The 15,578-nt window shown below is 39.0% G+C and overlaps 1 protein-coding gene across 7 annotated transcripts in view; it reads left to right on the top strand.

Moving 5' to 3' along the window:
• Nucleotides 1-15,578, top strand: part of LOC110977378 (transcription factor 12-like) — a 219,064-nt gene that overhangs the window by 84,329 nt on the left and 119,157 nt on the right. For all 7 annotated transcript variants that reach the window (XM_022231438.2, XM_022231442.2, XM_022231440.2 and 4 more), the window contains one exon: nt 7,681-7,760. In XM_022231438.2, the coding sequence (XP_022087130.1) occupies nt 7,681-7,760 (80 nt within the window). The remainder of the gene's footprint in view (nt 1-7,680; nt 7,761-15,578) is intronic.

A 15,578-nucleotide genomic window follows, 5' to 3' on the forward strand; every position in this document is an offset into this window, starting at 1 on the left:
CGGCACGATTCGTCCAACAGAATGGACCCCTCATGCCAACATAAAATCTCTGTTCTCAGCAACAGAGAGACCTCACATTGGTCTCTTCGCATCAGCAGACAACGCCCTACTCCTGTGATTTTTCACCAGAACGCCTCACCTGCAAGTGCAGGCTACAGATGCCTTGCAGATCGATTGGACTGGCCTATTAGCGTACGTCTTTCCTCCCACCTCTCTGGTTTCATGGGTCATCTATCTAAGATAGAGTGCGAACGCTGTCAGAACCTACTCATCACTCCTTTCTGGCTGCATCAGCCTCGCTTCCCTAGGCTGACCAGACTGCTGGTTCACCGGCCATCCATCCTTCTGACGAGACCAGACATGTCTTTTCGGCAGCTGAAGTTAGGGATTCTCCATCTGGCACCAGAAGATCTCCACCTAACGTGCTGGACATTGTCAAATGATCCTTCTGCTTGGTGGGACTTTCTGGCGATGCTGCAGCTATGGCCACACGGGGACGATGCTCTTCCACCCACAAAGTGTACGACAGCTGAATATGCCATTTCATTACCTGTAACAACAAACATGTTGTGGCCTCTACCGATGCTCCTTTAAGTGCTATTGCAGACTTTTTCATGTACCTTTTCAATTCTGGCCTACAAGTCTCCACGATCTGCAACTATAGATCAGCTTTAGCTGTCATACATTCTGGCTTCATGGATGGCTCCACTATTTCTGATAACATGCCTTTCATCACCTCCTGCATGATATGTTTATTACGCCCACATGTAAAGCGCTTAGCCATGTCATGGGACTTGAGAAAAGTTCTAAAGATGCTCATTGATGCCGGATTTGAACTACCAGGTAATGCCACCCTGCTGCATACCAGTGTTAAGCCAGCTTTCCGTTTGCCATGGCCACTTCCAGGAGGGGTTCTAAACTTCAAGCCCTCTCCATTGCTGAGGGACATCTATGTTGGGAGTCACACAGCATCTGCCTCATGCCATCCATGGGCTTTCTAACCAAAAAACAGTCTCCTTCTTTTGATCCACCGGACATTTTTGTACCGACCATTGCTTTGCATACGGGAGACAATGCAGACCAGCTTTGGTGCCCAGTTCATATGCTGAAGTGGTATAAAAAATGAAAACTTACAACAGAAACGTAATCCAGATATTTACATAATAAATCATGTTCTGAAATGTCAGTAACAATTATAAAACAAACTTCATGAAACAGGGATTGAACTCTGCGCCGGGTCATGCTTGCTGTTCTGCATGCTGATAATTTTCGGATGTCTTATCGAAGGCCACCCAGTGATCGTACTACCAAGGTATTTCGCGTGCTCGGCAAGCACGTAACTTTACCGACGATTGAGGATCAGTGACTTTTGTTTCCCAACAGCGACAAGAAATGTATATACTGTTATTGTTTCTCTATCTTTTCTGTTAAAAAATGCACAAAAGCAATTCTTTCATGATCAATCGCTGGCTGTACAGTGAGTAACTGGGAAGCATTTTTTTTTTCTGAGCCAGGTATCTGCAGAATATTGGGCGTTTTCATGAGACTAGTAATTTACATAAGCCTTACATATTGCATTTCGTCTGTGGGTGTGCCCGGTTGTCAAGGGGTCTTTTGTTTGGTAGGGACTGGTGTGCTCTCCATGATCACGGGGGATGTCCCTGACATGGAACGGTTGGTCAATTTTGTGATGCTGCCTTAATCAGCAGTCAGGTTGCAAGTACCCTACTTGGCATGACTTTATTTGTCTTTTTAGTATACCCCCAAAAAAGGTGGTGTGAGATTCTCTCAAGTTTCATGTTTGATACTGAATATTGCATGAGGACCAATGTTCAATAGAATTTCTCATTGAGTATTGCATCCAGAGTGGGCACAATTGGTGCCACCCCATTTTTAGACACTTTTCTTTTTCTTCTGTTCCAAATTTCTAAGTTTAAGACAGATATGTTCATCCTGAGTAGCAAACTATACCCCTCATTTGTGTGTTCAGGTTTCACTTTATTTGCCCCCTCTTCAGATATGCTGGATCTGGCACTCATTGGTATGTTTTTGTTTGAGATGTGGTAATTACATACCATACATACACTGTACATGTACCCTTTTCCCCCAGGAAAGAGCGAATTGGAATTAAAAAGTCTAATTTCAGATACATGTACAACGCACTGATAGATGGAAATAACATTTAGCTTGAGCAATACGTGTGGGGAAATAAACTCAATGATGGCTGTGAATTTGTGTATTTAAGATACATAGGCCTTCGTGTAAGTACATGTATGGTTTGGATAAATGTGAGTAAACCACTGATCATGAATGATCAAGGAACCATGTCATAGGATCTTTACAGTCATTTGCAAAAGTTTTAAGACCCCCTGGAATTTTATTAGTATTTCTGTCACTGGGCCTGCATTACACTGTCTCACTGAATGATTACTTAACATGATTTTACACATGGTGCATAACATAGCATGTAGTGCTATATACCTATTTGAATGAAACTTTTTGCAAAGGCAGGTCTTGTATGACATTTTGTCTGTAAGGCAGCTTTGGAAAAAAAGCCAGTCTAAGCAATCAGAAATAAAGGAGGGAACACTGGATATTAGACTGTTAACATGTCAAATCATGGAATGTAGTCAAAAATGTTCAACCGAGGTACCAAGGTTACACAGTGAAAATAAACATAAGTTGCCATGATTGATTGGTATCAGTTTGGTTTTCCTTCAGATTAATGCATTTTCTATGGGTGGTCCTAACTTTTGCAAATGACTGTATAGCATGAATACATGAAGCAATGCTTTGTTTAAATGTTACAATGACTTTCCACATCCTTTATAGTAGTAACAGGGAAAAATTTTAACATTTCAGATTTTATGCTAATAAACATTTCCATAACCAAAAGCCGAAGCATGATGTCATTTAACCCTAATCCCCTAGGGTGTATGTAAAATCGTAGGATTTGGGACTGTTAAGGAAGAACAGGAGGTAGTCTAGCTTAATTTTTTTGGCCCATGAATTCTTTTGTTTTCACGTACAAGTAAATTTCTGCTTGGGAAAGTCAATTTGACAAAATGTGTGGCAAAGTAAAAGCAACTTTCTCTTTAGCATGGAGAATTCAAATTGTTATGTTCATGTGTATGAAAGAACTTGGTGTAACCAGATTTTATTCAAACGTAACTCGCAAAAGGCTTATTCAACAATGTGAAATGTCATTCAAATGTCATTGAAACATTGCAACATGTTCAAATATCACTTTTTGTGTATGCTGTTTCCATGTCATGTGTTTATTTTGTGTCGAGATGAGCAAAATGTGGCTTTCCATGAGATATTTGCCAGGTGCATACAGCAATGGCTAGTTTATTACATGCATGCTGAGATATTATGCCTATTACCTACATAGACAAGATTTTCCATTGACCTTTTCCGAGGAGGACTTAAATTTTTCTTCACTCTTTAAGTGATTATCATCAGTCCTAATTATTGTGTAATATTTAGTTTTTAAACTTTAAAAAACATCTGAGTGTAAATTTAAAAGTTTTTCTCTTTACTACATATAATTCAAAAGCCAAAGGGAGTTTTTCAATATTCCTGTAGCCAAATGTTTAAGAATTTGGTGTTTGTTATCATGGCTTCCATTGGAGTACATGAAGATCTGTATTTTTTTCGGAAGTGTGTAAGAGTACATCTAGTTGAAATGCAGTAATTTAATATCTATCTACTTTTTCTCCTGCCCACATGGGAACCTCGATTGAATTTGTTTCTCTAAAACTATAGCCATTATATAAAGAACCTTGCTATGCACAAGCAACCACTTAGTAACCTAATTTGCTCACTGTCAAATTTGTCAGTGAGGAAGTAATTTCATGGTCATTTCTATCAGAAGATATACCCACTACATTAACTTAGTTCTAATTTAGTTAAGTGCTACCCATAATATTATTCCATTGTGTGTCAGAAGAATCACGATGGCACAAATTTGATTGTATTGGAATGTGGTCATTGGTACCAGAGTCTCATGGTGTGATTAAGGGCTGTGTCAATTCGAATAATACACTATTTGAATATTCGACCTTCAGTTCAATTGAATATCCGAATATTTGGTTGTGTTGTCTGGCGTATAGTTGATGAACAAACCATATACAAAATCAATTGCAATAATGCACACAATTGCACATTATAATCACTGTAATAGCTTCTCACTTCCAGGGTATTATCAGCCATGATTTTGCAAGATTTAACAGATGAACAATACTTCTTGCCGTGTTGAGGATTTCTATTCCTTTTGAACTTTTGTAATGAATAATTTCAACCATTCTTTTTTTTTTTATCACCTAAAAATTGGCAGATACTTGTATGATGACTTTCATGCAGACAACGCATGTGTGAAATTTGAAACTGATGACATCATTCGTATTTTTTTACAATTTCGTGCGAATCCCTCAGACTTTGTGCTCAGTTTTGCTTTACATGTATTATAGCACATGCTTGTATGCATACCTGTAAACTGTTCCAATTTAATCAGAACTGTTCTTATTTTCAAGTTTTGATAGGCCTAAAATTGGAACATTCCAATTTCCATAAAAAGGAAAAAATTAAAGTCCATGCAAAAGACGGCACTATTTCCAAGAAATGATTGAACGCTGCTATAACAAATATAATGGGGTCACACAAAATGTTTGATATAGCGATCATTTAGTAGAAAGCAATTTCAGTCACAGCACACACTCTGGCTTGTTCAAATGTGTGGTGGCCTACCCCCCAAAAGGGGCCAGCACTTGCTTGCAAAAAAAAAGTTAAAGAAAAAGTGGAATTCCTGCACTTTGTTCAATGTGGGTCCATCTCCTTTCATGTTTCACCTTTAAGGTAGTCCTTACTGGAAGTACTGGTAGAGTCATGAAATCAAGTTTTTGTTGAGTCATCACTTAAAAATCGCATGCAACATGCAGTACAGTTACACTGGATCCTCCTGGTGAAATGGACTGCACAGGGAACCATTCTAATACAGTAGCAAAAAAAAAAATGGATCTTCTCGTTCTTGGAGTCAGTTTGATCTGATCTTCACTTTGACCTGGTGCCAAAACATAAGGAAACTACTGAAATTTACTTGTGCGAAACAACTGGAAAAAAACAGGTTTTCTTGGTTTTTGTTAGGTATGCATTTGTTTAAAACGCTAACGGAAGGGTGCATGTTCAGAAGGTTGAGATGGTTTTCATCCTATGCCTTTAAGTTAGCTGACATAAGACACATGAGGTTTTTTAAAAAGTTTTTGGAGAGACTCCTTGTGTTTGTGTCAGTGCAGACATGAATATAATGTGAATTATACATTTGTCAAACTTATGTGTTGTACATACATGTTATGTATGTATATATGTGTACATGTAGTTTTACCATGTGGTATTTATATGGTGAGAGAAAAATCTATTAATTTTTTTTAAGTACAGAAAAAGGAAAATTCAGTCATTTATGTTGCTACTTATTTACACATAACAGGTTGTGTGTATGATTATTATTCAAAATGAGGTTAAGATGTACATGTATACATTTAACAGAATGAAATCATTTAGATTTTTTTCCCTTTTTACTGCTTGGTGTGGTTGATAATTATTTTCCCAACATTAAAGCACAGCTCACCCCGACAGTGCTCAGTCCTGTTACAGGTGAAAAATTGAGGACTCTTAGGGTAAGACATGCTTTAATAGCAGGAAAACTGTACTTGAAGCACTGCAGTTTATTAATGCTATTCCAAATACAAGCTAATAGCCTTGGTTTTGCATGTATTTTTCTTGTTCAAGTCAATTTGCCATTAATATGTAAATATTGCAGAGGAAACTGTCCATTGACTGCCATAGCCTGGCAACAGCTTCCTGCTTGGCTGCTACAGTGTGCTTGGTTTACTTCCTGTATTGCTTACATTTCTTGTATCAATCAATGGCAATGGTTCCTTCCTTTGCCTATTAAATATGAATGCAGTAGCTTACATTATGGAGTAGACTGTTCGTTGTACTCCTGCACCACCACATTCAATTGAACAATAAAGTTATTTTGTAAATTTTTTGGAGGTCATCGTTACTCCGCAACATTTTCCCTAAATTTCTGCGTACTATTTTTTGGGGGGAGGGTGGGGGACAATGTTTATTGTATATGGCACATTCTTCCAAAAATGAACCAAAATGTCATTTTTTTAGAACTTCTAAAAGAGCTGTTTTGGGTATTTAAAATGCAAATTTGCACCTTCAGATTTATGTATTATTTATTTGTCATTGTTTATCACTTGAGTATAATTAAACAGACTGCACATTTTGTGGACACTTTGGTTAGCTACCAGTGCAAATCAAAGGGGTTTGAATCTATTTGAAGTTTTGAATAAAAATATTTTTACCAGATGACTTGATTCTAAACTTTGCTTAACCGCAAAGAAAATTCAGCATGTTCTTCAACAGATATAATTTAAAGCCCCCCAGAAAGACCTTAATTAAGAAATGAGTTATTAAGAAAATAGCACAAAATTGACTGAAAATAATTGGGAAGATGTGGTTCTCTTCATTCCCTTACTGTTTTAAATCAATCCCACTACACCAGCATGTCTGCCAGGTCTCATACCTTTCAACCAGCAAAAATAATCTGTAAGTTTAGCTTCATCCAAAATATATAATGAGGTACAACATGTTAATTGCAAAAAGTTGACTGAAGTTTGATAATGGAGAATTTCTACAGAAAATGCATGTTGTCTGACATCACCTGTCATGTACAGTACTGCTTGAAAATTCATGTTGTTCATGTTGCTGTTGGTTTTGGAGAGCGATGCCCCAAACCGGCATTTTGCAACTTGGTGGAATGACTGTGGTGTATCCAATGCGATGGTAAGGTGTGCTTGAGATATATTTTTCTGCCTTAATGAACTGTTACAACAGGTATGGGTTATAAATGTAATCTAACCAGGGCCAGATTAACTGTATCATAAACATGAAGCACATTGGCCGTGTACTCTGTGGAAGACACCAGCACCATTTTAACAGTGCAGGTAAACACTGGAGTTTTGAAATTCAGGTTGATACTATGCTGTACAAACTAGTCTGAAGCTTTCCCAAAATTTTTCCTCAAATTTTTCTCAGGCCCCAACTTTTCCTAGGTCCTAGTCACAGTGCTTACTGTGCCTATTTTGTAATCCCGGCTTCCATCTAATAAATATATTAACTTGTATTTAAATCAATAGTAGAGAATCTCCCTATGTAAGATCCAAAATATGGCTCAATCTGTTGGGTTTTGCATGTTTAAGATTTATCAAGGTGAAAGGAAACTTGGTCTTACAAATCTGTCAATTCCACATCAGCCCTTCAAGTGTGCTTTTATTTTGTACCTGTGTTTGGGAAATAATGGCATTAGATTTAAGCAGGGAACAAGAAAGGAGAAGCAGGAAAACAGACATCAGGCGTAGAATCATAGGTTTGATCGCAAACCCATAATGTCACGGTGTAATTGTACGGTTTTCATACAAGTTTGAAAGGCTCGTGTGCACACCACATTTACAAGTTTGGTGTGGTCAAAATGTCATGAAGGTTTTATATTTCCGTTACCTGGATCTCCTCTAGTTACATACGCCAACAACTTGCAGACGGCTTGTACATTCCTCTTTGCTGATTTTATGGATAATAATTTTGGTGTTCTTTGATTTTCTTTCCATACAGGCAAATCCAAGGACCCCTACTCAATGCCGTACCAATCTATGTCCAGAGATTCAAACCTTACACCTAATGCAAATGTAGCGGTAAGTCAGCTGATAAAGGATCTAAGATTGATACTTGTGTTACAGGGGATCACAGGTCTCGTCTCATTTTAGGGCACTGCCATGTGGCATTGGTGGACTGGCTGAAATAGAGGGCACTAATGCTAAACCTGAGGGCATTAATGCCATCAGCGTACCAAAGTTCTGGGCATTAATGCCATCCCAAAATTTTTGCATGAAAATCAATATTCATTGAGGCCTAAGAAAAAGTAGGATACGCAATATACCTGAACACGTCCAGCAGCCGAGTGTTGAAAGGCTTTGGTCTGTTTTGACTGCAGCCGTTCTTTCCTCGACATTTTGCCTACCACAAAAACTGGCCAGGCCAGTCAACTTGGTAATTTTGCACACAACAATGTAAGTTAGAATCAGGGTAGTCCCGATCAATGTTGAATATATACAGTTCGGATCTCGCGCGGTGAATGGCTCTAAACTGCAAACACTACATTGCGGTGTTAGTTAAAATACTGCCATGACCATACAACTGTCCCATGTGTATGAAAAATGTGGAGCTCTCGATATACCGTGAACGCGTACACGTTGATGAGCACTTAGTTTTGAACCAATGTTATTGTATGGTACATTAAAATGCTTGGCTTGGGTATGCGCTGTTATGTTAAGTTGTTGGATAAACCAGTGGGTGTTGCCTGGCAACACTAACTCTGCCGCGCTTGCGATCGTGCAGTGTGGATGGTGCGGGCCAGGCTGGGCCAGGCCGCTGTTGCACGGAGGGCTGAGTGTACGATATCCCACATACACACAGTGCACACATATACATGCATGCCATGCATTTGGGTGGTGCGGCACAGTGTTCCAGTCGAATATGAATGATCATTGAACGATGTGTATGCCTCTTTCTATGCCACTTTTCGTGTACCTTGCTTAACAGGAGCAGATGACAGACACATATAGGGCACTAGGGCCAAGAGAAAAAAAGGGCACTGCCATCTTGGCAGTGAAATACAATCACTTTTCGGAGGCACCACGGCCAAATGGGAGGGCATGACAGCCATGGCCATCGTGGCTGTTGGGAAATTTGAGGCCTTGCATCAGGAATATAAAGACCGTAAAATCTCACCAGAAATTCAGGCGTTTGGATTTTAGGAAGCGGACATTACACAGTTTGTGTACATTGTACACATACTCAGCACTCAAATTTCACCACGGCCACTGTGGCCATGGCAGTCGGTGCCCTTACAACTGGCCGTGGTGCCCTAAAATTTCCACTTTGTCCATGGCCAAAGCTGGACACATGCCCCATTCTTCTTGGCAGTAGTGCCCTTTGAAAAAATACCGTAGATTCTCCGTAAGTTTCCAACTTCACATTCACATCATGTATTTCATGTTGCCGTCTACCGATACGTGATTGTCTTCACGCCACATGGGTGCATGGCCAGGCCAGCCGAGCTGGCAGACACGGCACGCCACAGCTCACGATGGGGCATACTTGCGCTGTGATGGGCTTTGATTTTCAATGCATAAATATACATGTATTGCATTCTGCAGCACAATGTTCAGTGGATGATTATTCGCTAAAGGCACGTACGGGTACGTGGGGCCAGCCAGCGTAGCCCGGCATAATGTGCAGCAACCCGACCGGCACATGCGTACATGAGATAAGGCTATGTCCAAAACAGGCCTCCACAGCTACGGCTAGTTCTTTTGGCCCCCTAATTTCGGATTGCGTATGCACACATGAAGCAGACTCAACTTCACATACGTGACTGATTATTCTGTGGTGTAATGGGTTTGTCAACTTGACGGCGCAGGGGGATGTGGTTGGTAAGCTCGCACTGTGAATTTGAAAAGGATGCGTCCAAATTGACGCAAAACATGTTGTCTTTGTTTAATCTGTGGTTTAATTCACTGGAATTCTTTTGTGGGAATTAATTTTCTTTAAATTAAGAAATCCTTCTTTAGAAAATTTTCCTGTTCCGTCCTGTGATACGATTTTTATCATGGGTTATAAAATATTAAATGAAATACGTTGTTTCTTTTTTCCAGTTTTTAAACTTGTTTTGCAGAGTATTTTACACCTTGGCCTCAGTGCCTTTCTTTTGTAGAAATTTTGGCCTTGTTGCCCCTGTCCTTGGCTGCGGTGCCCTTAACATGTCCCATTTTTTGAGGCCAGAATTGCAGTGCCTCCCAAAAAGGTGAAATTCGAGCCCTGCACACTAGGTGTGGGTGACTAGCGAATTTCAGTAGTTGTGGCGAAATTCAATTAATAGTCGCGACTTGTCACGCTATTAGCATTGTTTATTTATCCATTAAAACCATGTCCATGGTTTTCCTCAACTTCGGGTCATTGTCATCAATTCTAAATATTTTCCTATTCTTTAAACCAGCTTTGTAATGTTCTGTAAATGTATAAAGAAAATGCAAGAGCCAAGTTACATATTCAGTATACCTAAATGTTCAGTATAGTACAACTATTTCCAAGAATGGCTTTGCGCTGGTCAGATGTTGATAAATTTGGGATTTTTGCCCTGCCCGACGTATAGCACTGTATACTCAGTGTTTTCCCCCGAAGGCTTGTGAAAAAATCGCAAGCGTACTTGGATGGGACTTGAACCCATGATCTCCTGCTTACTAGTGCAGACGTTTTAACCACTCGACCACCGAGCTTGCCTGTGTCGCCTGGCTGGTACGAGTCAGATGGAGAAGGGGGTACTACGAACAACTATTTCCAAGGATGGATTTTTTTGGCCTTGCCTGACGTACAGCACTGTATACTCGGTGTTTGCCCCCGACAAAAGCACACATGCAGGGCGCAAGATGTTGTGGTGCACAGCCCATTTTGTTCATGGTAATTACAGCATTTGTCAATCATTGCCTGAACCTTTGAATCATATTTTTGAACTCTCTTCCCTGCTCAAAATGAAGCGTCTGCAAACTGACAAAGCTAATGATCTTGTCAGTATCTATCAGTGACAGTGCTGCAGCTGACCTGCCAATTGAACACAACCAAAAACTGTGATACTTCCAAACCGATCCAAACCAAGCTTTGGATGTTTGGGGCTTACAGCATGGTATTGATAGTGCATGGAATGTATGCAAGGAAAGACTAACAGAAACAAAAGTGCACTGAAGTATCAGTTACCATGTAGGAGTGCATACCATACATGTACCAGTTTGTGTTTACACATGTACAGGTACAATGGGTAATTCCAGAAATTATGGGTCCATCTTTTTTTTGTGTCCCTGTCACATCTGACATATAATTTTCTTAGTTCAGAACACATTTTACGAATTTCCAAGAGTGATGAATTAATGCAAATTAACTGTCAAACAAATAGTAATAATTTGAAATCAATTCCAGCGATATTTCCGTGTTAAATCACAAAGGTCAGATATAACGGGCACAAAAATGTCACACTTTTCCCTAACCCCTAACATCTGGAATTACCCATAAGTACGTGTATGGTATGTTCATCTGACTGTTGTGTATACATGTATGTACAATAGTCTCCACACATTACATGATGTATTATGCAATTACATATTATGAAAAGCATGCAGTAAGAATTCACTAGCAATCAACTGTGAATATGTTACATACTGCATTACAGTGTTTGTGACTGGGAAAATCTCACTGCATTCAATTATGCTTATATATATTCAGACAACATTATGCATGTCAGTCATCCAGAAGTCACACCCTTACATTCCATACTGGGCCAATGACTTCATACATGCAAGTGGTGATGGAAACACTCTTGATTAAATGCTTATTGTCGGCATTTGACTCATGCTCAAAGGCAAATCCAGAAACTGCCAAACTAGCCAAAGCTTGTGTGGCTGTTTGCTTGGTCCAACCGGTTCAAAATCCTACAATTCCATATGGTCAGTAGTCCACCTTGTGTGTTGGAAATACTACAAAATTATTTTCAATATCTGAGCTTTCAATTTGAACCTATAGGGACCGACAAAAGTGACAACAACACTTTTCCTAGTTTTGGATCGGTTTAACCATTTCCGAATACTGACAAAAAAAGTAGCCATGTAAAATATCAATTTTTCAGCCAGCGCCATTGTAGCAAGCTGATTTTCTAGTGAAGAACTTCTTGATTCGGAGAAAATAAGTTTATAAAGAAACTCCAATGAATTAAAAAGTAGAACTTGCGTAAATTTTGACTTGAGTTTTCAGCTGTACGGCGAGCAATTAGCTACTAACCCCACGCTGCACAGTTGATTAACCATTACTTCACATTTCTGTTATGCCCGTGTAGTTAAGTTTGCAACGTATGTGTGTGCAGTAATGCGTGATCTGAAACTAGTAAAAATGTGCATTTAGTTTCCGGTGAGTTTATACAAACAGAATCTCTTAAAGTCATTTTGCTAAAACAGACAGTAGATGCAAAAGTTTAAACGACTGGTGAGTATGAAAAACTGTTTGGAATCACATGTAGTGAGTGACCTATCGCCCTGTAATTTTTTGTCAATTTTTTGCTGTCCAAATCTTTTACAACCATTTAAAACTGTAAAATTGCCAATCAGAAATCTGATAAAAAATTCTTTTCAAGAAGTTTTCTGAAACCAAAATTTTGTACAAGAAGCTTACATTTCACCTTTCAAGCTGAACTTGTCTGAGAATTTAGAACTAAAAAACAACACAAAAGAGGAAGTTTTTATTTCAAGTGATCCGGAACTAGGAAACTGCAGAACTAAGAAATTGACTCTAGTTTCCAAAGAAAAATGCCCTTGAGGTGGATTGGTTCTTGACGCGACAAAAGGAAAATGGCATGACCAGGGAGACTGGAACCAGCCCAGAATTTTGTGCTTACGTACTGCATCTGGTTCAGTCATGAATGCTGCCAAGTGCAATACTTTTGTGCTGAATATTAATGTTGGCAAACTCATCACTTTTATTCCATAAAGTGCAGTAAACTTCCGTGCCCTCAGGTTAAACCAAGAAGACGGTGGAGAATGGAAAAAATCCAATAGATATAAATAGCAGGGTGGTGAGAAAATTTTGATGGGGTGGCCTAAAGTGTTGGCAGGGCGGCCCGCCCTGTTAAATCCCCTTTTAGAGAACACTGATCCAGTTGTTCACATATCCTTCAATCGTTATTCTAAGCGTGTTCTAAATGCTTCTTTTTGTCCGTGAAAAAAGGCAGGAATAGATTATTTTCTTTCAGTTGTTAATATTCCTTTTCAAAATGCAGATAATGGATTTGTTTTCAGTTACTGGAAATTCTGATTTTAGTCACATTTTACACATATGGGTGTATACAGCTTGTCACTGTTGAATGTAGTATACATCGTTCGTCAAATCTTAAAAACAGAAGTACCTAATTATCTTGAAATATATTATTGTAAAGTAAATAAATAACTCTTAATCTGTGAAATCTGTCTGCCCAGAATTGTCTGGACGGATGATTGACGGATGATCAAAAATACAGTTGTTTAAATACCTTGACATTTACAGGGAAAACAAAAAAATGTGTGGTGCATGTACCTGTTGGGGCAGTCTTTCTAAACCAGTAACAATAAAAGCCACCAACACACCTTTGGTACACCCAAACAAGTTATCAACTAAATAAAACAAAATACATATACAACTGTAATTAATAGGCTAAAGGACCATTTGGATAGGTTTGAAAAAAAGTTTCTTTCTGAAAATTATTGGAAAAGAAAGTTTACTCAGAAAAAAATCTCACCATCTCACAATCACCCCATAAGAAGATGGTATGACCACGGAGATATAAGAACAAACATGACCCAAACCTAGCAGCAATGTGGAACATGGCCATTCCTATCAGAGCTCTGTGACCAAGCCTGTTGTCTTGAAATCTGCAATTTACAGGTACATGTATAGACACTAAACTTCCCATATTTTTCTGTCGCAATAACCTTTTTGCCCATAATGCTAGGATACATATACATGTAGTTACCACATTTGTTGATTTACAACGTGATTGTTGTACATTGTACGCTGAGGGTGTGTGGATGGTTTTTGACCAATACGCATGTGACTCGAACATATGGTCATACCGCGATGACTGTAGTCATTTCAACTGCACAACGAAGTGTTGTTTAATAGACAAATCCACTACGTTTTGCTGTTGACTCAAACTTGATGGTAAATTTACTGACCACTACTTGTGAAAAAAAAATGCTCTTTTGGAGGTCCATGTTTGACCTGCAGATAGACCTCACCTTTATCCAGGAACTCAGGTACATCCTATGGATTTTTGGCAAGACTGACTACATGAGCTGTGCTTTGAGTGTCTAAACAGGCAGTTTTTTATAGATTTTCTCTCGAAGTAGCAAATTTAAAAGTGAAACAAGTCATTTGAATGATGTACAGAGTAAATAACAAACCCCTAAATCGTTCAGTTTTGAAAAATTACCCTAAATGCAAATGGTGTATATTAAGGTCTGTTGATATATTGATAGTATCCGATTTATCAATTTTCGCTTTGATAGCCATATGAACAATATCACTTTAAATACAAATTGATATATCGAAAGCGCCAATATAATGAACAAATTATAATAAAGTAGTTGTGTTGCTGAGTGGTTGAGAAATAGTCGTGGCCTGAACTTATCGGTATGATGCATCGGAGTCCTGCGAACTCTTTACATATGCACAGTTGTTGGGATGTCGTATTGTGGTGTAGCAATTCCAGCAATGGTGATTGGTTGAAGGAAGAATGAGCAACTAAACCAGGGGTATGGTTTGGACAAGCCGGCCGCTCAGATTGTGGACTGGCCAGAGTATGCATGCTTTTGCTTTCGAGTATGTCGTTCTGACTGCAGGTTGTTGGTGTTGTCAATTGCTCTTTTGTTTGAGGAGGATTAAAAAAGCTGGCAAATTTCAGCAGACGTACCGTGCTGCATGGTTAGGACCAATTGGTAGGGGCCTAAGCCGCCTCACCGCAAAAGTTTTTCGGCATTATGCCATTGGTTTTGAGCTTGAAAACATTCTTCGAAAAAATTTGATATATCAATATTATTGATATCGCGCCGCTGAAATATCAATATCGGCAATTATCTATAATCGACAGAGTTTAGTGTATACTACTTTAAAGCATGCTGTATAGGTTTCATTAGAAAAGGACTAATACAGGAGGTATTCCCTGAACTGTTACAGAGGCATGACATGCTAATAAACATGTAGCTGTGAATGTACATGTGTAGGTCAACAGCAGCTGCCTCAAACACCTGCTGGTATCTCCGTCATCTAGAAAAGTAGAAGTCGTCATGTAAATAGTACAAGAACCTGTATAATGTTTTTATCATAAATGTTCGTTTACCTGTACATACATTTCATGTACATGTACAGTGTACTGTTCATTACAAACTCAGTCTAGTTTTGAGTGTCATAACCCGAACAGCTGGTTTTTTTTAGTAGTAGTCAGCTGGTTTCCACAACAGGTATTTCTTGTTACTGTTTATCAGTTTGTTACTGTTGGTACTGTAGTTTCTAATACCAGTATTTAGGCATGCATGTATACAAGCATACATGGAGGCGCTTGGTATGCCATACATTATCGTACTGTAATAATTGCAGTAATACATTTTCCCTTTGCAGTCTCTGAAAACAGATGTAACAATTTAACAAACAGCCAGTTAAGAGACATAGATATGTTAAAATGCATAAAGTACTGCTCCACTTTCCGCCCTGAGTTGAAGTGCACCCTCACCAGCAAAAGAAAGACAGTCTACTACAAGGTTTTCCAACCCAGTTCTTGCGCACTTTCAGCATGCACTCAAAGACCATACAGTCCAGAATAAATTTGTTGCACGTACTCGACGTGCTCCTCGTCAAACGCTCATATTTTCATTGAGTATGCA

Source organism: Acanthaster planci, linkage group LG08 (genome assembly GCF_054643075.1).
Source record: "Acanthaster planci isolate LZ-2023a linkage group LG08, COTS_SCS, whole genome shotgun sequence".
Lineage (NCBI taxonomy): Eukaryota > Metazoa > Echinodermata > Asteroidea > Valvatida > Acanthasteridae > Acanthaster > Acanthaster planci.